Here is a 23,117-nt window from a genome sequence, read left to right as displayed (position 1 = left end):
GGCTGGTCCATGCCTAGAGTTAATATGTTGCTTTTCTCCCTTGTCGCCTATATAGCTAATGAAATAAATCCCAGGGACAGACATTGTTCTTGCAGCATTCCACCCACTTTTCAAATGATAACGATCTTCTGTTTTCCCTATTCTTTTCAATGTGAAGACTCCCAAAACACTTAACAAAACTTGCTAGTCCACCCAAAGGGATCTCTTCACCCCCCCCTCTGAAATGAGCTGATTTAGAGTAAGGAGTAAGTCTCTAATGGCAGAGAGCAGTGCTACAAGTGAAGAGTGCTGTATACTTTGTCTTCCCAAACAGAAACCCGAGGGATAATTTACTTGAACAGAATGTAATCACTCGTTTGCATATTTGACGAGGGCGATGCTAATGCTTTTTCCCTATGCAGTGAGTAATAACATATTCAGTTTAGCAATCTGGGGTTAGAGTTCTGCTTTGATTATCCTATAGACCAGAACTTAGTCATGATCACCCTAGAGTTTTACTGTAATTACTTTACTCATTTCAGTTATATCTAAAGAACCCAAGCTTTCAGTATTTTCTGTTTATTCTTTGATAGATTGTTTTCCATCTGAGTTTTAAGAACAGCAATAAAACAGCATGAGAACATTTTCCTGAGATTAATATTTATTTTTTAAGCATGCCACCTACTGCTTGCAGTATGAAAGCCTTTGGTCAAAGTACACGCAGATTGCACAACCAAAAGATTATGCATGGGGTTTTTTATTGCTCTTGGTGTTATGAAAATGTTTAAATGTTTGGGTCAAACTTGGGTACATTAAACAGCCATGGGCACGAATAGGAATTTTTTCAGCTCCTTGCTATCAAGATAGGATATGTTTTTGTGGAAAGAGATCTAAGTTACTGTCGTAAAAAGGCACTTCAGACTTCAGTGTGGCTTATTCAGATGATTAATGTGGGCCACATGCATCTGATGTGGCATGAGGTTGATCAGTGTTTCTTATTATCTTTTCTTCTCTGATGCAACACTTGTTTTCAAAGTCTGGATGCAGTAAGTGCCTTCAGAGCATAAGGTTGTAATACTCGTTTTCATGGTGTTACATGATGGCTGTCTTTTTGGAAAACTAACCCTTGCTGACAACAGTAGCCTCCAGTAATGCAATAGCCAAAATCATGTAATGAACTACAGATTCTAATGGAGAGAGATAATCTGGTCAGAAGAGCAAGCTTGCCTCCCATAGATTTGCTGGCTGCAGCTTTGTGACTGTGAGCCTGGGAAGATAATGTGGCACAACAGGCAGCAGACAGAGTTTCCTTCTTCCTCTTGGTCACAGTGCCTGAGTCATTCAAAACCTTTCGTTGACCAAGTCATCCAAAGCTTTTTCAGAGCCTTTTAAGAAGACGTGTAAATTAAGAGGGCATTTCTCCACCTGTTTCATTTCCCCTGTTCAGTTTTTATTCAAATAAGCTCACAGCATGTCCCAAAAGTTTGGCCGAGCTGTGGCTATGTGAAAGTTTTGCCCTCAAATGTGAGCTCATTAAACATTTGTATTTGACTTTTTGTTCTTTGATGCAGCTTGAATTTTACAAAGTTTCACAGTAATCCTATGGGCTGGAAAAAAATTACACCCATTTGACAGATGAGTGAACAGATGAGATGAAAGCACAGACATGTTAGGTGGCTGTGGTGGGAGCTCTGATTTACAGTAGTCACCTAAGGACAGCAGAGAGTGTGGGGACCTGGCTCTCAGCCCTACTCCTAACCTGCCACTATCTCAGGGTACTCTGCTGAGCCGCAACATTTTCTCAAACAGAGAGATTTTAAGAATTCTGCAAACTCTTCGCTTTCTTTTATCTTTGTGATGTTATTTGATTGCATCAGGTTTAACTCAGATTAGAGACCAAAAATAATTAAACTGCCATTAGGCTGACAGGTACGACATGGAAAAAAGTTTTCAGAGGGTCTCCAGCAACGTCAGACACATCAGGGAGGGGGATTACTGCAGGAAGCCTCTCTGTGAAAATCCTGTCAGAGTAGCAGTTGGTGTTCATTGCGGTCAATTTTTTATGATGTGGAAAGGTCAGGGGGTTTTTGGTTGCTCAATTTTGTGCATGTGATGTGGCTCAGGAGTAGATGAGTCCTGACTCTCTTTGAGCCTCACAATACTGACAACTGCAGTGTTCACTTAGGGCCAAGGAAGGAAAAGCTAGTCGAAATTCAGAGAACAAGATTTAAACTCAGACCTGCAGATTCAGCCAAACACTTGTGTATTTGTCGTTGCTCTTCATGAAGCTTTGCCTTTTCCTTTGCCCATGGTCAGCCGCACCAGGAATTAGTGTAATCAGGCATAGTCCAACTGGTTTCAATGAAGTTTAGCTGATTAATACCAGCCCAGAATCATGCCCTGCATTTCAAGGAATATTTCTTCATTAGTAGTAGTAGTAGTAGTAATAGTAGTTATTTATTTATTTGTCTCTTCTTCTTCCTTCCTTGGATCACTTGTTGGATGGCCTTCCTTCTCCATTTTTTTCCCACTCTGCATACTCTCTACACCATTTTTTAGTCTACAGGATGTTAGCACTCTCCTCCCTTGCTGTTCCCTGTTTCTCAGTCCTCTCAGAGGGAACACTGTCTTGCATGTCAAGCTGGGAGACCTGCAGTCGTTCAAGCAGGTTTAAAACAGAAAAACTTTGAGTCGCTCTTGTCCTCTTGCCATCAGCTTGAGGGAGATTTCTTCTTGTTTGGCCATCTGCCCTTGACTCACAGACTGCTGGGCTAGTGTGAGGCTGCAAACAGCTCCCAGTGAAAAGTCAGGGAAATGATGAGCACAAATCTCCCTCTTCACTTCATGCATTCTAGTGATGGATTGATATTCTGGAGACACAATGGCTTTTTCCATGATTATGTGAAATCATAACAATGTAGAACTGTCTTCAAGTGGATTTCTGGAAGTAACAAGTAAATGGTGAAGGAAACCATCCTGTTCACTTTGATGATTTTTACAGAATTAATTTATAATTTCATACATTGACCTAAACATGAAAAAATTTGACTTGTACTTGTTTGATGATCTCTTATGCCTGGCTTACAACACAAAAGATTCTCTATTGTGAAATACACTGGGAAACAGCTCAGGCACTGCTACTTTGCATATATCTCCTGCAGTGCACAGTGCTGCATCCTTTCCAACCTTCCTTCTAACCCAGGGAATTTAGTTTGCTGCCTTGCCATTAAAGGAAATAAGCAAGTAAAATTTTCACTCAGATGTACCATAATCTTTCTGACAAGAACACGTGTAAGTGACTTGATCTGTCAGCTACTGTGCTTGTAGTGGAGACATCAGTACTACTGAGAAACGAATAAGAAGTGGGTTTGGGGCACAAATATTTGCTTTTCATTTATTAAGGAAAAGGCTGAGCAACAGTAGAAAAAATATTTTTAGAAGTGGTGGAGGGCTCTAGCCTATAAGCCATGTATTGTTGGACATATGTATATATATATGTATAGACTATTGGAATCCCTTGCTTTAAGTGATTTAATTAATAGATTTCTATTGCCTGCTTCCCCTAACATGAATATTTATTTTAAATGTTATATTGTTTCCTTTGAAACGATGGAACGTGGCTTTCTGCAAGGTCCCTCATGGTACAATACTGAGTCAAAGCGAATGGTAAAATATTGAGTCGAAGGGAATGAATACCAAGGTAAACAGTCCTTAACTCTGTGTATTTTGCTGGGGTGTGACAAAAAAGTAGATAGGAACCTACTTTTCAAATAGGAAAGGTTATTAGGACACAAGAACTTGGCGTCAGGCATTATCAGTATTTTCTGTGCCAATGCCCATGATAAAATCTCCCCTCAGGTTCTGATTTCAGTTCAGGGCAATGTTTGAGGACTGAAGGCAATTTAGGAATTTTAAATGTGTGGCATGTGTTAATGGGTCATTGAAATAAACCGGTTCTTCAGAGACTCAGCAGCCTCACATTCCTTTGCAGGTAAGGTCACTGTCAACATGCTTAGTGCCTGTACGTCAGGGTTACAGGTAGCTGACACTTTGCAGGCAGCTGAAAAAGAACACAAAAGGCTGCAACTCCTTCCTGAACTTCTGATACCGTATTTTGTATGGTATAGTTTAATATTAGAGAGAGGACATTGATAAAAGGTTGCAAAGAGTCAGAGGTAGACTGGACTTAAGCTCTGTATATTTGTGAGTGGGTTATTCCCTTCAGTAGGAGCAGAAATACACACATGCACATGCACATGCTTCTCCTTAGCTCCAATGAAGGATGCATCTGCAGCAGTTTAAAGCTTCGGTGGGTCCTGGCAGTTAGTAAATCTCTCTCAGGTTCTCATAGCTTTGCTAATACTGGCATCCAGTCTAGACCACAGCTGTGCTATCACAAGATTTAGTTTCAGTAAGGTTTCTTCGGAAGGAACTGGTTTATTGTGCCATTGTATAATGAGAATAAATGTTCTCCATAGAAAATTCTCATGAAAAATTCATGCCTAACGTGCCCTGAGCATGTACAATTGATAGCTACATATTTTTAAGTCTTGTCAGCCTTCAATTTCTCTTTTCCATTTTTTTTTTTAAATGACAAAATACTACAGTGTGCTCTCTGTGTGTGGTCAGGTCATTACATATTAATATTCTGGCTTTAAACCTTAATTGTTTTAAATAAAATATATTGTTATTTGCTGGCTTCCTCCAGGGAAATAAAAAGATGTAAATTATTTACTGTAATCAACTTGTCCTGCAGCTCCAGCTATGGAATAGTCACTGACCTTAAAAGCAAAAGTAAAAATTGCCCTTTTTCAGTTTACATTGTCTACATAATGAATTGCCAAACAGGAAGATGAGATTTCCTTTCCTTGGTCACAAATTCATGAAAATACACATAGATACTTACCTATATTGTGCTATTCTAATGTTTTACTAATCACACAAGTCTATATTGCTCATAAAACTTCCGAAGGCCGAACAGACATACCATGTGCTCTCATTCCTCAGTATCAATACTGAGCAAATAAATTTATTCTACTCCGACTAATTTCCAGGCTTTTCAGGCTAGAGGAATTCTATGTGCTGTGCTTTTTCCAAGTAAAAATACTTGTCCTTGTGATCCTTCCACAGTCTGTATTTTCTGCTACGTCAGAAATACTTCAGTGGCTGTCTCAGCCTTTAAGAGCCTTCACAGATGGACCCCTCCATCTCATATATTCTTTCTACAAAACAAATTTGGAAAACTAATCAAAAATATCCCTTTGGTCTCACTCATCACATCTGCCCTGCAAAAACACTGCCATCATCCCATCCTTCTTACTCCTTTGATCTGAGTGGGTTTGGGAGTCTTGGAACTGTATTTTGAGAGGGCAGCCATGATAGACTAGCTACAATATCTTCACCTTGCTTTTCCTTTTTTCCTCATGGGCCAAAATATTAACTCCTACCAGTATGTAAAGGACTTGATTATTGTTTGGCTTTCCTGAAAATAAAGCTTTCATCTTACTTTGTTTAGGTGTAGATAGAGTTATTCTTTGGAAGGTTTACCTTCATGTCATCAGTTGTCATTACATTTTATTTATGAATATGAATATATATTAAATTCTGCAGTAGCTCCTTTTTACCTGTTTATATTGCTGTGTTTTTACTTTAAGATCATTAGGATAGATACTGCCTCTGTCTGTGTCTGTACAGCAACTAGTATAGAAGATACTGATTTTGATTGATCTTTTTGGGTTGAATGGTAACAGTAATGGTAGTAACTCCTATCTTACCATGACTTTTTCGTGTTCATATATGATAATACTACTATATATAGTATTTCTGTATAAGGAATCATCTCATGCTTCCTTCTGACCCCAAACCCTAGAAATTACTGAACATTTCTTACCTTTCTCTACATCATAGTGCTTGCTTTGATGGTTTCTTTGCATAATTGATAATGGTTCATCTGCTTTTTTATTTCTCTCTGTCACATGGTCTCACTTTTTCTCATCTTTTCCAGATCAAGGAACTGTACAAAAAGTTGTTGTCCTACCCACCAACTTCTCTGCAAGTGGAGAACTCATTTTAGAAGAGCTGGAGGTTTTTCAGGTTTGGCTTGCTTCTACGTTTACTCTTCCAATGTGTATGTTCACACAAACACTTTGTTCTAAGAGACTTTGGCAGAGCCAACTGTGACTTGATAAAAGATCATGTAAATGTGCATACTGTAAGCATGATACCACCCAAAGAGGAATATAAAATGTCCACTGTTATGAAGGCTGTAGATAGCTGGAGTCCTTTTTTTCTCCTGTATTTAAGTTGTTATTTTTTATGTTGTTATACTGGCTAGAAGGATTTTGATAATCACATTTTCACAAGGTCATGTTATAGTGGCTGCCAGATGGCAACTTTTATCATTGGCATCACATATTGAGACTGTCGCTATTTACAGATGGAATCTAAGAATTTTGTACTTCTTTGATTATCTGATAATCTTCCTGATTCTGTGCTGCGGAATGGAAGCAAGGTCGTGTTGGTTTTGCTTAACTCCAGTTCTTCAAAGCCACATGCCTCTGGAGTCAAGAAAGCTACAAGCTTAACACAACATAAGCTGAAAAGAAACACAAACAACTACAGAGAGAAATAAGGGAATAGCCTCTGTCAATCACTCTGGCATGTAGCGGCTTGTAATAACCTAAAGAAAATGCTCATCCTCATGTTGAAAAATCCCTTTCAGATTTTTGAATGGGCTATTCTTTAAAACAGGTAGTCTCAGAGCAAATGGTAGCATGCAACTATAAACTTAGTTAAGGCTTTTGTCATGGACTTTTCTCTATTTCACTGATGGGATTAAAAAAAAAGGAAAATTTAAGCTTTTTTATCTAGACAGGCAGCATTAACAATTTCTTTAAGAAAAGAATTCACTCTGTGTTAACCCTCATAAAGGCATAATCAGTCTTCCTAGGCTTTTATTGAAGACTTCCCTTTAAAAAAGATATATGTGAGTAATATCACCTAAAGAGTACCCTTCACCCAAGTATTACTAATTCCATTTACTGAAACGTAAATTAATACAGCAAGAAGGTAAGTGGGCTGAGAGGAATCCTCACCCTAAACCTAGTTTCTGGGCCTCTGTGCACAGACTTTTTTATCCTGAAACTAAAAATCATGATATCGTAACCTCTACCATTGCAATCTGTGCAGGCAGCATGGCAGTATTTTGATGATTCTCTCCAAGAGAGCGGGAATGAGATCACCGTCTGTGTGCTAGTAAATATCGAGAGTAAGCAAAGCACTGATTCCTTTCCAGAGTATAAGCAAGGAAAGGAGAATGTGGCATCAGATCCAATGTTGCATTTGACCTTGAGTTCTGGACAGTTCATGAAATACTACAGCGGCTCTAAACTCCTTCAAACCTTTGACAGTTCACATGGTTCACAGCCGGATTTTCTAGTCCTGGCCTCCCTGCTGTCCTTGTAGTCATTGCAATTAATCCTAGCCCACCGTTATGGCTTTTCTTTGTGGCTGATCAAATGCTAAGTCTTAAAAAAAATGCTGAACATTTTATTACTATCAGTTTTATCATTTGTTTGGATGAGAATAATTAATTGCTTCACCACCTTAAGGCAGTGAATGTGATAATTCCTTTTCTAGTTCTTTAAGGTTTGGTTTGGACACAGGCAATAATAGACTGCAGTGATGACACACAGTAGTATACAGTTCTGTCTCGGGGAAAGAAACATTCAATAACACACATGTCATTTTTAATATTATAGTCATTGATAATCTGAATGTATATGTTGGATGGTAACCAAACTGTATGCACTGTAGATAATGTGTAGGAGAAATGTGATATACTCTTATCTGGATCGCGGTAAATACGCATGAGCTATTCTATGATTTTTCTTTATCGTCATTGTCAAAGAACAAACATTGTTTCTTATTACAAAGTGAGAGTAATGGCTTCAAAACTCATTGCTCCTGTATTGCTGAGGTAACACAGATGCAGGTTAATTAGAAGTGTACAACTTTTTGATGCACATAGGTAATAGTAATGCAGTTGAGTTTAGACAATACATTTTGTGAGACATTAATTGTATATATGTCATTTGTTTAGTTCTGAAAATAACAAAAAATTAGTAGGAGTGAGTGATGCCTTTCCAAAATACAAAAAGTTATAGTTTTCTTAGATATGACTTAGTTTTTATTGAATTTTAAATTTTAATGTGGGACAGTATTAACTAGAGAATCCTTGTAAACATGGTTTGGAATTTTGTCTTTCAGAGTAATTCTCCTATAACTACAATGAAGATTTCATCTAAAAAGGTAAAGAGAAGCGGAATGCTTACTTAGTGCTTATTAGTTGAGAAGCAAATTGACTTAAGGGTGTTAGAATACCAGTTGTTGTGCAGCAGGCAGATTTTCCATGAATATGGAGAAACTTGACTGAAGTTTGCATGAGCTGTTTATATTCCCCAAGCCACTAAGAGAAACAACTTCTATTCATTATATATCATTTCTATTTCTCTGACAGTGTCATTTTTGTTTTGTTTTGTTTGACAATTAAGGAAAAAAAAGTACTAAAAGAGGAAATTTGCCCTCCTCTTTTTCTTCTGTAAGTCCTAAATAGAAATTTTCCCTGCAAAAGGCAGTGTTGGGGCTGTTGGGTCCATGGTGCAATTGTGTGTGTGTGTTTGTTTATTAGATGGCAATAAGAATGATACAAACAACTGAGAGGATTTCTACTGAAATGTTAAATATCCAAACTGGAAATATGTGTTCTATGATTTTGCAAGCAACAAGTTGCTCAATATTTTACAAAACTACTAAGTAAACATTATTCACTAAATTAAATTCAGTGTGATTTTTTAGTTTTAGACAAAAAGATCAGGGGAGTTTCAAGGTTTTTGTTCAATACTAATTTATATTTTAAGAATAATTGATTAATTGTTTCTGAGTAAAACAGTCATTTTGACCCAGATTTTGGTGGTGACCTATTCACTTTGAACTTACTTTGCAAAAGCTCTCATTTATTGTAAAAGTTCTTTTGGCTTATTTTTCCAGGTGTATAAGGCTATCAAAGTCTGGCCCTAAGCTTCAATATAATCTATAGGTTTTATGTCTTGGAAATCTATGCACTGGAGAATCCAGCTAGGAACTCTGCATAATATTGTGACTATATGTAGAGAAAATACTTAGTTCAAAGGCTTGAGCCAATAATCCTCACAGAGTAAGAACCAAGTTCTCAAATCTGAGCAATATATATTCACTCAGCCTGTCTGTCTCAGAACAGAACAATGACACTCAATGTCCAAAAAACATTAACATTCCCCAGTGTTTCTAAGTGTTTTCTAACAGGAAGGTGGAAATATTATAGGCTTGTTCACCTGGGAGATTTCTGTTTATCTTGGGTTTATATATATTAGTGGCTCCCCTCTTGGTCTTGAATTAATTCCAAAATTAATTGAAAGGTTTTTAGGCATGTTAACCGAGCCTCCGGTGAAGCTCTTCCACATCTGAAATAAATCTTTCCATTTCCTTCTACAGCAACAGTTGTACGTGAGCTCAGATGAAGGGGTCACCCAGGTATCCTTGCACCGCTGCCACATCTATGGGACTGCCTGTGCTGACTGCTGCCTAGCCCGAGATCCATACTGCGCCTGGGATGGCAACTCCTGCTCCAGGTTTTATCCCACGGGAAAAAGGTGAGCAGTATTAAGCAGCCCAGTGAAGTCTGCAAGGAAAGAAGGCCTTTGTTCTGCTATGTAGCCTGGGGTGTTGTAATGAGAAGTGGGAGCATGTACAAACAATACCTCTGTAGCTACTGGGGTTGGCATTGTTCATCACGAGGAGGGTATGCAGCAAGAGTGTATGATAAAGAGCTTGCCTTTTCATATTGAAAGTAATGGACTGAAAACAAGAAAAAAAGCCCTATTCCTAATCATAAATATTAATCCTGTCTCATGCACACAAAATCAGTGAAACATTTGTTCCTTTTGTTTAAATTCATTTGCTCACTACAGATGTAATTATGATAGCCCTAAATACAGCAGAATATCTCTCAGGCTGTCTGAGGAATAAAGTCATTTATTCTTTTCATTTCTCATTTGCTCCTAAGTGAGAAGAATTATTTCCAGGGAAATTTTAGGCAAATGTGATTTCCATGTAATGCCTGCAGATTTGGGGTTTTTGACATGAGATTTATTAAAGCAGACAGGGAAAGCAATTTCTCTTTAATTTACAACAGAGCTAATAGTCCATCTCATAATTCTTATGCAAAACAGGAGCCTCTTTCCTCCTCCCAAGGGAAATATTTAATAGCAGGAAGCTGCAGTGAGCTCTTGTATTACTAAGATTTCACTTCATATACAAACAAAGCTACAGAATACACAATGAGGTATTACTGCAGAGGAGACAAACCTTTCAAAGGTGTGCCAGAGCTTTACCCACTATGTGCCACTGCTCACTGCCTGCACCTAAGCTGAAAATGCAGAAGACCAGCTACAGTTAATGGGATTTACTCCTTTACCTACATGGTGGGAGACCGTAGACAGAAAAAGGCAAAACTTGGCTCTGCTCCAGTGACCCAAGCAGCTGATGACAATGTCATCCCTTAGGATTAAAGACAATTACTTTTGTTATTGCAAAGTTTTCTTGACTCATTCCTTATTTGAGATTAAAAGGTAAAGCCCAACCTGGCCATGTAGGAATTGGTAAAGTGCCTGGGGCTTTTACTGCTTTCACTCAGCATATTCAGCCTCCAGTCTGCAAACTGATTGTTTTCTTCCATGGAACAAAGGTCAGAGGATAGGGGGAGGAAAGAAAAGAAAAATCCCCAAGTCTCAGACCACCTAACTCCTACACTAACATAGCTGTCGAAAGATATAATGAGCAGTCAGGTATACCCAGTCTGTGCAGTTTCCAGTGGATTCCTTTCCATCCCCATTATATACACCCAAGGTTATTTCCACTGGGGCTTGCTTTCATGCTGACATTTTGTTTGCAGTTTGCTTTTTATATCAAACCAAAATAAACACCTAAAACTGTATGGAAAAAAAAAAATCTGTTTTTCATATGTGAAGGAAATGAGTTGTCCCTTTATCTAAGAAGAGAGAAGGATAAAACATTGGTAATTAGAGCCAAATCCCATAGTCTAGACAGTAGTATCTGCTGGACACATTTGTTTATTTGCTTCTTTTGACACTTCTGTCTCCCATGGATTACTGTGGTTCCTCATCCAACATTGACTTACCTCAAAACACCTGACTATTATCTTTATTTTCTAACCACTACCTTCTCAACTTTTTTTTTAGAAATATCAAACTGTAAGTTTACATTCTCAGAACTGCTTAATGCAAGTGGCATGCCATTTCTGACAGTGTGGAGCAGCTCACAGTAGCACAGGAATCCTGAAATTCACTGAGAAATTCTTCATTGTCTCCTTTGACTCACTTAAATAGTTCACAAGGGTTAAGATCCCAAGGCATAAGAAGAAATATTTTTGATGTTAAACATCAATGGAATGTCAGAAATTACTCCTTTGAAACATCACCTTTCAAATGTTTCCTTTTAAAATAATGCAGTGAAGGATCAGGTGACATGGAATTATAAGCACTGTCTCTGCGTGTTTTTTCAGTACCTGGTATAATATGGCCATAGAGGCATCACCCTTCACTCAGTGGTACTGGAGCTTCAGGGGCTTTTTATGGTTTCTGATCTTGCGAGTCATTGTGCACAGTTCAGAATACAGCTGTTACATATCCCAGCAGCATCCATTTGCAACAATCTATCACCAGTGTATTTTTTTGTTGAAACTGATAAATATGGAACTAATTTAAAGAATATTCAGCAAACAAAATAATATAATTTAAGAATAAAAAATTCATGTACCAGGTTTTCATGCAGTGGATTCTGTGAGCTGTGACGTCCTAGCTGGTGAGGACTGAAATGCCAGTATTTCCAATCCAAGTAAACTCCCTAGCTACTTTGCTACAGAACTGTGATTTTGCATTTGTCATCCAAATAATATAACAAAGTCCCATTTAGAAGTATTCTGAGACTTGGTGAGTTTTAAGTATCTTTTGGAAATATTCACATACCCTGAAGTGGAGGACAGAACTGAATCTTAGCTGTCCACCATTCTGGATGAGTACTTCAGTCACTCTGCTAAATAAAGCGCCTGCCAAAATCAAGGAGGGAACATGCACTATGTCAATTTTCTGTTGGTGCATTAGATATGAGCACTGTGACTCTTGAACATCTCATTCTTAGGTGTGTTTGCCTTTATGAAGAGTTCCAGCTGGGGGTTCTGGCTTTGAATATTATGTCTTGCAACAGTGAACCTCTGTCTATTTCATGCATCACCTCTAACCCTTCCATCTCTATACCTCCATTGCAAAACTACTTTATCTACCAAAAGTGCAACCATTTTAGAAACTTCAACAAACTGATTATTCACTTAAACAGTATCTTCACTAGCAAGCTTGCGAAGAGTAAAACACACTCACAGTAGGTCATGAACTATCCCTAGGAGTTGATCTAGTATAAAAAACAAAACAAAGCCACAAATAAAAAAGTGTTTATTCGCAGTGTAGCTATCTTGGAATAACATTTTGTTTTTACAAAATATTTCAGGAGGAGTCGTAGGCAAGACGTGAGACACGGAAACCCTCTGACTCAGTGCCGAGGTTTCAACCTGAAAGGTACTATAATTTGGAGATCCTCATGCTATATAAAGAACACATGGCTTTCCTTTATGTGATTCATCATAACTCATACTATCTTTGTGGTTTAATGGTAAAGCATAATTATTTTCCAGGTCTGAGTTTTGTTCTGATTAGATTTGAACACCTTTCCTTGCACTTACATGACACTTGCATATATATGATAAAACTATGAACCGTGAAATACATAGTCATCACTGTCAAGCTGAAAGTGTTGACTAGAAACAGGTACAGTTAATTTGAGGGCTGTTCTACTTCTAAATCCATTCAGTCTTTTTTAATTCCTTTTCATGCATCTAAGTCTTGGACCTCAGAATTATTCTGCATATTTGAGGCCATAATGTGTTTTGGAGCACATCTTTCAGCAAACAGCAGGTGCTCGATCTCTTCTTTTGAGTTATGATTATTTCTTGCTCCCTTTACAGGGGAAAATAAACAATTCCAAATCTCTTTATGAAGTCCCATATTTCCAGCTGTGCAACTGTTTAGTCAGCCTGGCATGGTGTGGGTGGACAGGGGAGCCAGTGCTCTGCCCTCCCAGCTACCACTTTCTCCAGATTAATGGACACCAGTCAAATATTGCCACAGTCATAGTAAGAGTAGACACATACATGAAGGCAGCTTAACCCTCTTCAACCCCATGCATGTCCGAGCTAGGCTGTGGCAATGTATGCCATCAAACCAAGGAAACATGTTACAGAATTATGCTTCTTTCACCTCTGTTTCTGAGCCTGCATTTTGAAGTGCATTCTCATCTGTACCATCTGGAGACCAAATGATAGATCTGACTGTAAATTTTTGTTTAAATTTTTTTGAGTAAAAGAACAATGCTTTAAGAGTTACATGTGAAACGTTCAGTTAATAATAATTCCACTGAAATGGTCTCCTGTGCATCTCAGAAGAATCTCCTGGATCAAAACAAACCACAACAGTCCATTGGGTGTAGGTCCTTCAGCCCAAATGTGGCTGATCCTGCTCTAGCTGCCAATCTACAGTGCCTGCGGGTCTTTCCCCATGACTCAGTATTAGGTCATTTATATGAAGCTGAATAACTTGAACAGGTAATTACAAAAGATGACCCCACCATTAGAGTATTCACCTGAGCTCTGAGAGATCCCTATTAAAGCTTAGGCTCTGAATCATGAAGTAACTTGAGCTGCGTGTCCTACCTTGCAGGCATGTGCTGTGACCACTCACCCATTGTCTGTCCCAAGGGTGGGTGTCTCCTCTTTCAATGCGGAAAATGTGAGAATGTCAACTCTCTGCTTTCAGGACTGAGGGGAAACAAATGTTTAAACCTTGACAGTCTTGTGAGACAGGTTTCTTGTTTTCCAACCATTTTTTTTAATGTGGATGTATTTATAAGCTTATGTGTTTTAGCAACTTTATAAAGAATGTTTTGGTGACAGCAGTGGGATATAGCATAGGTAGATGGTAGTTGTTTCCCCAGTGGAAAAAAAGATAAAAAGAAACAGCAACTTAGACTCTTCCAAAACATAATTAAAGCCATTTATAGAAAACCTACTGCATTTGGGGAAAAAATGAAATCTACCTAAAGGACAAAAGAGCAGAGTCAGGCAGTAGCAAGAAACCTTCCAAGTTCATAGGGAACCATAATCTTGAAAGGAAGTCTTTAAACACGATAGGTTGCATGTCTTAGACCTCTCAGCATGTATAAACTCAGTATTTTTGGAATATTGCAACTTTTAAATAGATCATCAAAAACTAAGGGGCTCGTATGATTGCTTTTCAAATGTTCTGTTTAATATTGTTATGCTTGTGTTAGCCCTTATGGCCATTAGAGAAATGCATTTGTAGTCTCAATCTTTTTCTTAGCATGTATAAGTGGTAGTAGTATGGAATAGGTAAGAAGTTAGATATATATTGATCAATTAAACAGACAAAAATGCCTTTCTGTGGTACACCTAGTTCCAGTGTACATAAAAATAATAACATGTTACAGCTCTGATTCTCACTGTTCCACAGCTACAGATAGGTCAGCCCACAGATGAGCTCTTTGCTAGCTTAAGGTCTTTGAATGCAAAATACTTCCACATTATTCTCCTAAAAGTTACAATTGATTTTGGTACAACCTCATAAATGTTCTAAAAACTTTGAAGGACTAGAACCAAACAAAATCTCCTTTCTTTAGTAGAATATAGTCCAATTTCACAATCAGTTGATGAAAGAAGCTGAAAAAAATAGGAGATAAAGTAGAGTCTAAGGAAAACCGGTCTTAGGACTGTGCAAAAACAAAGTTTGATTTTAGACATGTCAACCTCTAGATATTTGTATTCCTCATACTATTTTGTATCTATTGTTCCTTTAAAAAAAAAATATAAAAGATGCTGTATTTTGTATATGATGTAAGGTTTTAAATCTGGACGTGTGATGTTTTCAGGACAAATATTATGATTTGGGCCAAGCAATGAGCACATAAATGTTCCTATTGGTAACTGCCAATTGTTCATCTATCAAGACTATAAAGGGGCATAACAGGTCTAAGCGATGACATATGCTCAGCACTTGCCCAGGTGTTGCTGGAGTGCTATAAATCTGTCCTGCTCTCTGTTGCTGGCCTGTCTACGTGTTCATTGCATTTCAGATTTAGAGCCAAGTCCCTTCCTTGCTTGGTAGGAGAAGTGGAGGAGTGGGAGCCAAGTCTGCCCTCTCTCGCCTCTCCCTGATACTGCACGCAGCTGGAATAGACAGAGCCTTCTTCAGGGCGTGCTGCTGTGTTTTGAGTCATACAACCATATTCCCACAACTCGTAAACGGTGAAATGTGAAGAAATATATTAAATGCTTCATTCTCCTTTGGATAGTTCTAGACAGTCGTTCCTGTAGTAGTAGAGAATGAGATCATTTCAGGGAACAATATCCCTGAGCTCACTTATCCCATCAACAGAGTTTACCAGCCCACAGGTATCCTACTTTATAAGAACAGACCATGTCAGATTGAAAACACTGGTATTTGGAATGGATGTGCTTCTTCATATTTAATTTCATTTCCTTGAAAATTTTTTGCCCTAAATTACTTATTATTGGCCAATACCAGATATACTTCATTTTACCTGTATTGCAAACATTTTACCTGTATTGCAGTTACTGCTTTCTGTATCAAATCACCATTCACTGTAGCCTGACCTGTTTTCTTTTTCTTTCTAGCATACAGAAATGCTGCAGAAATAGTTCAGTATGGAGTAAAAAACAACACCACTTTTCTTGAATGCACACCCAAATCTCCTCAGGCTTCTATTAAATGGCTACTACAGAAAGACAATGACAGGAGGAAAGAGGTGAGTAATGTGAACAGTAGCTCTGGAAGGGACCTCAGTCAGCATCTCATTCGTTCCCCAGACCAAGGCGAGGGAGCGTTTGTGTTTTCATCAGACAGTCTGGCTACAGTGAAGCTGCAGAATTTGTGTGGATGCAGGACAGTGACCAGCACTTACTCATATAAATAAGAACAGACTCTTCAGTATAGCTGGGACTTCACTCCCCAGCCCCAGTGATTTCTATCGGACCAGAACGACTATCAGAAAATTTCTGTCAGCCCCTAAAGTCAGGGAACTAGCTAATGAATTTTTCCCTTCACACCTTACTAATTGCAAACTGAAGGTTTGCAGCACTCAGGAGTTCCTATTGATCTGAGGAAACAGGCATAAAAGAAATAACCTGTATAAAGTTCAGGAAGAAGTCAGCATGCAGTAGCCCTTCTGTGCTATTGAAGAGATAAAAGGCAAAAGTGGGAGAAATGTGAAAGGTTTCTTTAGCAAGAAACTAGTCCAGGCTAAGAACACATATTGACAAAAGCATTTCCCCACCATGGTGCAATCACATTTTCCATTACTGCACTCTCTAAGGCTCTTAAGTTTTAGCAGTGTAATATACAGTATGATTGTTTATGGGGAATGTCCCTTCCTTAAGTAATATAAAAGGGGAAAAAATCCATTTCAAATCCAAGGCAGTTTCTATATGAATAAAAAGGAACATCTTTTGAAAAGAACTATTAAGTAATATGGTGTCCGTTGATAGGTTATAAATACTGAAAAGCATTATTCTCATATCAGGCCATTTTCCAAAATCAGAGAGGACTTATAAGGCTTTCAGAGTCTTTCATGCTGTTTTTCTCACTTTTCAAAGACTCAAGCCATGTTCTGGCAGTCTAGGGGCAATTCTTTAACCCTTTGCTTCAGCAGAACATCTCCCTTTTTTGTTCTTATGTTCAATAACTGTATTAGAATCAATGCAGTTTTAAATAACAACAAACTAAAGCAATCAAAGGATTAATTACATTTCAAGCCCTCAGATTTCTGGAAGTCTTTAGCTTCACAATGTCTACAGAAGTTTACAACAGAATAGCATAATAAATAAATGAATTCCCAAGAGAATCAGGTATAATGCAAACTGCAGTGACAAACCAGAAAAATCATTCATAAAAATACCAGCACTGGTATTCTTTCATAATGGGTTAAATTAGCGATTTTTACACTTCACAGCTGATACGCAAAGGGACATGTGCACAGCCATTTATAATGGGATGATAACTCAACAAGCTGTGGTAACTTGTTTCCTTCAGATTATGTGACCATCTCCTGGGACTGTCCAGAGTCTGAAACTAGAAAGGAAATAGGAGAGTAGAAAAATTTCTCTTGGTTTCCTATAAGCCAAGTCCCAGCTGAGGCCACTGCGATGAAAACTTTTACACCAGGCTATAGACTGCAGTGCAGATAGAGTCCTTCACAAGTTAGCCCCAGGAACCTGCTTAAAGTCAAAATATTTAACTAGAAGCCACCTTGTGTTCAATACCAGATCAGCCCCCAGTTCTGCACCTTTCTTCCATTGAGTCTCAGCAGCAATCTCTGATGCTGGAAAAGACATTCTCGGGGATATAACCCTGCAAATAAAAGTTCATTTCGTCAGCTCTGCTATTTGAACATTATGAAAACTATTCTTTCATGTGATCTCCAGATTTGCATCTTTGTCTTCATCCCAGTCAAATCTATTGTAACATAACACAAAAATACTGAAGTCACTTTCTTCAGTGACACTTACCTACCTTGAGATAAGTTCTCTCCTAACAGTAGCAATAACAGTGGTCTCTAGGAGATGTGATAAAGCAAAATATAGTACCTTTAAGAAACCCTTTAAGAAAGAGGTGTTTGAAGTGAGACTTACCAAGAGGTCCAATACTGTGTTGTTTCGTAACACTCTAAAACATTCCTTCTGCCTTTTTGCCCGTTAGGTCAAGCTGAATGAGAGGATCATAGCTACTGAGCAAGGACTCCTCATTCGCTCTGTCCAAGACAGCGACCGGGGGCTTTACCACTGCATCGCAACAGAGAACAGCTTCAAGCAGACCTTAGCAAAGATCAATTTCAAAGTGCTGGATTCAGAGATGGTGGCCTTCATGACTGACAAGTGGTCCCCTTGGACGTGGGCCAGCTCTGTGCGAGCGCTGCAGTTCCACCCAAAGGACTTTGTGGGAGCTTTCAGCCACTCAGAAATGCAGATGATCAACCAGTACTGTAAAGACAGTAGACAGCAAGGTCAGCAGAGGGAAGAATCCCAGAAGATGAGAGGGGACTACAGCAAACTAAAGGCCCTTATCAATAGCAGAAAAAGTAGAAATAGAAGGAATCAATTACCTGGATCTTAATTTTATTTTGTAGTAATAGATATCTTTGTCCTCACTGTAGGGGGCTTATATTTGTCTATTGAGAACAAATTTGAGCAAATCTGACAAAAAAATTAAATGAAAATCCAACAAGCCTCAGAAAAGATCCCTCTCCCAATAAAATGCAGTGTAACTTAACTAAAGAAAATAATTCAGAGCATTTTCTTTCCTAGATGCTTACTGACACTAGGTTGGGCTCTGTCCGAGAAGCAGAACTGGGTATTCATCTTAAACCAGATTCACTTTTAACATCTTAGTATTTAATTACAGCTGAATAGAAATTTTTTTTAAAATAATGCATTATCTTGCAAGTCTGGAACTGTACCAACCAGACCGGTAGTAAAAAATCTGGGTTAAGATGCATGCTCAAAGTAGGATGGTACTAAGATTTCCTTGCACTGTATTTAAGAACATGAGTTTCTTCTTGTTTACTGCTCAATATTGGGTTTACAGCTTTCACTCATTGTTCAAATCATGTGAATGCATGCTGATAGGAAGCAAGTAAAGTATAGTAGAAATGTTTCATTCATTCAGAGGTCAAATGAAGGAACAAGTAGAAGAAAAAAAAATAATAAATTTATACTTTATCGGAGGAAACACTGATTATTGTGCATAGTATGAGTTGTAATAAATTAATGAGTTCTGGAATGTAACTTAAAGTATCTCTGCTCATATTGATTTTTATTAAAATAGGGTGTCCTATAACACTATATAGCTTTATAAGTGGCACAAAGCTAACATGAGAATGTTCATTATAGATATAATTTTGAAAAACACCTAAGTGACTTAGGTATTTTAGCTATTTTTCAAAGAATTACACTCCAGTTTATTTCAAAGGACAGAATGTGGGTACACTGTATAGTGTTTACTCAGAAAAGAAAATCATTGTCTTTAATCTGTTCCATGATTAAATTGGAGCTGGTCTGCAATCTGGAAACAAGTCATGAGTGTCTCTGAAAATTTCAAAATATTATTTTTTCAACTGTTTTCTCAAATTTGCAATTACTTTAACTAGAATTTTTAAATTAATCCATTTCCATTTTCCAGTCTTTGTACCCTTTCTCTTTTCAGTGATATTTTCACAATTTTCACTTATTTTCAGTTTTCTGCTGAAAAGAATATCAGGAAAAGAAAAGGAAAAAAAAAGAATGAGGGAAAAATAAAACTGAAAAATGGGTTTGGGTCAAAAACCAAAAGGTATAACAACTTGAGCATCATGTTTAAACACAAGTATTTTTGTTTAAGAAGCAGCTGTCAAGTCTAATGAAGTATGTTTAGTTGAAAATTGGGTTAATGTGCATCAAGCCATCCTGTGAAAAACTATCACTTTTTTGGTTTTTGAGCAACACTAATGCCAAAAACCAGGGACAAATCTTCCTCATTTTACTATGTAAGACTGTTCCAGAAGCCACTGAGTCTGTTCAAAGGAGACAGATAACAGGGATTAAAAATGTATGAGTACCTTAGAAAAATTGTGGTTTATTCTATGATATTTTCTGATAGTATACAAAAATATAAACTAATGTTCAGCTCAAAACTGAGCTATGTTAAGCTAAAAAAAAAAAGAAGGTAAAGTTCTGGAAAAAAAAATGAATGAAAATAATTTCTGAACCCAGAGAGGATAAGAATTTTTTTTTTAAAAAAAGAAGTTGTTAGTACCAGCAGTAACAGAACCCAGAGAGGATAAGAATTTTTTTTTAAAAAAAAAGAAGTTGTTAGTTCCAGCAGTAACAGATGGATACAGTATTTTAAAACCTAGTTTTAAATGTTTTAATGGGTCTTTATTGAAGCTCTTTGGGCATTATTTTCATTTTGCTTCTATCAGAATACTCTGGGAGAAACTCTACAGGGTGTAGGAGAATACCTCTGGGTTTGTGCCAGTGTAAATTAAGATCTGCTGCAATGGAGTTAACTCTGGTATTTACCTGATATCAGTTAGATGTGTCACTTTATCACCACCTGATGCAGAATAGCTGGGAAATGGGCCCTGATTGATCAAACCACTTAAACAGTGTCTCTAAGTTCCTTTGATACTGGTGGGAGATCTTTGAATTTAATTTGTTTGCTTACAGCTTGCTTCAAAGGGGATGGCAAAACCAGCCTGCTCATATATTGCCATGTAGTTAAGTGCTTTCCTTAATCAAGGCCTAAATGCATATTTCTGCAGTATGTAGCCACTGGTATCTAAGGTCCTTCTTATGGATACCATTGGGAGACTTTCTCTTTGACTTCAGTGAGCTTAGATCTGGCCCCAAGAGCTGGCAAAGCAGACTCTGGAGGAAAAAAAAAGAAAATGAGATGGGTAACGGAAAATAAGGGTTGGGGTTTTTTTTGCCATCTGACTTTCAGTGCAGCAAGCTACTTTTTTTTTTTTTTTTCTGAGAATGACTGACTTCTGAAGTGTGTGACAAACCAAAAACTGAGTGCCACAAAATAAAACTACCTCCTGGAATGACATTAGTGCATATACTCTGTATGCTGCCATGCTCTTCCTATTTCCCCAGCAGATTCACTGCAGAGTTAGTTGATATTAATGTCTATTGTGAGGATCATAATTGCTTCCAGATGGAATACAGTGATTAATAGGTATTTAAGGGTACAATTTACCCTTTAAGTGGTTAGGTACAGTGATATTTTAATAGGCCCCCATTAGGCCTCAGAAATTATAGTTACACTGTTTTCTAATAGAATATTGGCAATAAGGGATTCCGTTAAAACAATCAGCATAGCTCAGAGTTACATATGATTATAAAATAATATTTTTAAAGCTGCTTCATATACCATTATTATGGTATGACTGTTTAAGGGATTATACTTAAACTAACATTTTTCCTGCTGCATGAAAACTTCAGCATATATATAATAAGCTTCTGTCAGTGCATAACCGGTCCAAGCTTCCATGCTTTAGCAGCCTTCCCCTGTGTATAGTCAGGAGCCATATTTTCAGCTGGTATAAACTAATGTAACTTCCTTACTGTCCATTTAGCTACTGTGGTTTATATCAGCTGAGGGTTTGGCCCTAAATGTACAGAATAGACAAACTGCAATTTTTATTTGTTTAAAGTAGCCCCTCTACTGTAGGTAACACCAAAACTTAAGACTGTAATATTGTTTGTGCTATTTAATACTTCCTATTTTAAGGATTACTAAATAATGTATATAATTTTATTCCTTAAAAAAATAAAAAAGCAAAATGACTTCTAGGCATAACTTCACCAAATGTAAAGATATGTTCTCTGCTAAGAACTTCACTGGGTACTGATATTTTTTTGGCTATTTTTATTTTGTGTAGTTTGTAAAGTTTGCTGAAATCTTGACCTAACAATGTGTTCTTTGCAATTGTTGTTACTGTAGATATGCGTGTTTTATTAAGAAAATCTTGTTTTTAAAAGTGTAGGTATGTGTATAAGTTCCTAGCATGATGAAACTGTCATTACAGTGAATATGCATTATATAGTGTGTAAGAAAGAACAAAATGTAGTTTAACATAGTGCTATTTAATTGAATATCTAAAATACTATTTGCCTGACAAAATAAAGTGTGTTGCAACAACTTAAAAATTTGTTGGTTTTCCCTTTATAGATGTGTGTTAAAAACAAGGAACTTTTTTTATCTGAAGAGCAATCCCGTAGACTTTCTTAAACAAGTGTAAGAAAATACTCGAAGCATCAGATATTGCAGCTGATCAGTTCTGAGCCCTGCTCTGGGCCAAAGAGTCACAGCAATTCATGAGGAGTCAGAGATAAATTCTTTCAGAAATTATCCCATATAAAGACCTTGTATAAGCAGGTTAACCTTTATTCATTGTAAAAAACAAAACAAACAAACAAACCAAAAAAAAAAAGAAAAATTGGTTTTCTACTAGAAATATAAAGTCGATCAGAAATGTCTGACTAAAAAAGGGGAGTGAAGTGTAAATGTTTCCTGCTTTTATTCCACCGAGAAAAAAAAAAAAAACAAAAAAAAAACCACAAAATGACCCCAAACAAACAAAAAAACAAGCTCATTCTGTGAAATCCTGCCGATGAAACAAATTGTGTTGTTCAGCTTTGTCTTTCAGCTGGGACTTGAGGCATTCTCCAAGCAGCTCTGCAGGGGAGGCAGGCTGGTGGGGCTGCGCTGCAGGGAGCTGCAGCTCTCTCCCATTTCCTGGCTTGTACTTGGCATGAAATAACCTGCCTGACACCTCCAGTATGCTCCTTTTTCTTGCATCTATCATTCAAGCAGTGTTATTACTGCTCTTATCATCTGTTTTTCCAGATGGGTTTTAGCAAGAAAGCATAGGGCCTCCTCAGTTCTTTGGGATAATAATTAAAAATTAAATGTCACAAATACTGACCTTCACAACAAGGTTCTGGATCGTTAAACCCAGATTCTGATTTCCCAGATAGATAGGTTCCTGAAAGGCTTTATGAGGTGTGTGTATAATATTACCTCACTCTAGGATTTCCGTACTGCCTGGTTCCTAGATGTGCTGATACTGGAGAGTTACCTGCTCAGTACTCAGGCCAGTTTGGGTTGTAAGCTGAGGTTTCGAGCACTCCCACATGCTGTAGGAAATGTTTGGATTAGGCTCCAAAAAAGATGGCAATTTAGAGAGTTTTACACTCTGAGAAACCTTTCCCAGATTTGATCCTCTGTCTTTATCATCCAACTCAGTTGTGTTTGCTGATCTCCCCCCTCCCTTTTCTTCCCCCTCCTGTAGGCCTGCAGCACAGTTCAACGCTGATTCCTTAGCTCCTAGCAGTGGTA

At 37.7% G+C, this 23,117-nt stretch overlaps 1 protein-coding gene across 2 annotated transcripts in view; it reads left to right on the top strand.

The window, feature by feature from the left end:
- SEMA3C (semaphorin 3C) overlaps positions 1 to 21,925 on the top strand; it is a 122,937-nt gene extending 101,012 nt beyond the window's left edge. For both annotated transcript variants that reach the window (XM_074827909.1, XM_074827910.1), the window contains 6 exons: positions 5,984 to 6,072; positions 8,248 to 8,289; positions 9,511 to 9,668; positions 12,598 to 12,665; positions 15,854 to 15,984; positions 17,934 to 21,925. In XM_074827909.1, the coding sequence (XP_074684010.1) occupies positions 5,984 to 6,072; positions 8,248 to 8,289; positions 9,511 to 9,668; positions 12,598 to 12,665; positions 15,854 to 15,984; positions 17,934 to 18,347 (902 nt within the window). In that variant the 3' untranslated portion in view covers positions 18,348 to 21,925. The remainder of the gene's footprint in view (positions 1 to 5,983; positions 6,073 to 8,247; positions 8,290 to 9,510; positions 9,669 to 12,597; positions 12,666 to 15,853; positions 15,985 to 17,933) is intronic.
- Positions 21,926 to 23,117: the final 1,192 nt, after the last annotated feature.

The sequence above is a fragment of the Strix aluco genome, chromosome 5 (genome assembly GCF_031877795.1).
Source record: "Strix aluco isolate bStrAlu1 chromosome 5, bStrAlu1.hap1, whole genome shotgun sequence".
Classification (NCBI taxonomy): domain Eukaryota; kingdom Metazoa; phylum Chordata; class Aves; order Strigiformes; family Strigidae; genus Strix; species Strix aluco.
The sequence above is the reverse complement of the archived record's forward strand: the minus strand, read 5'-3'. Positions and strand labels throughout refer to the sequence as shown.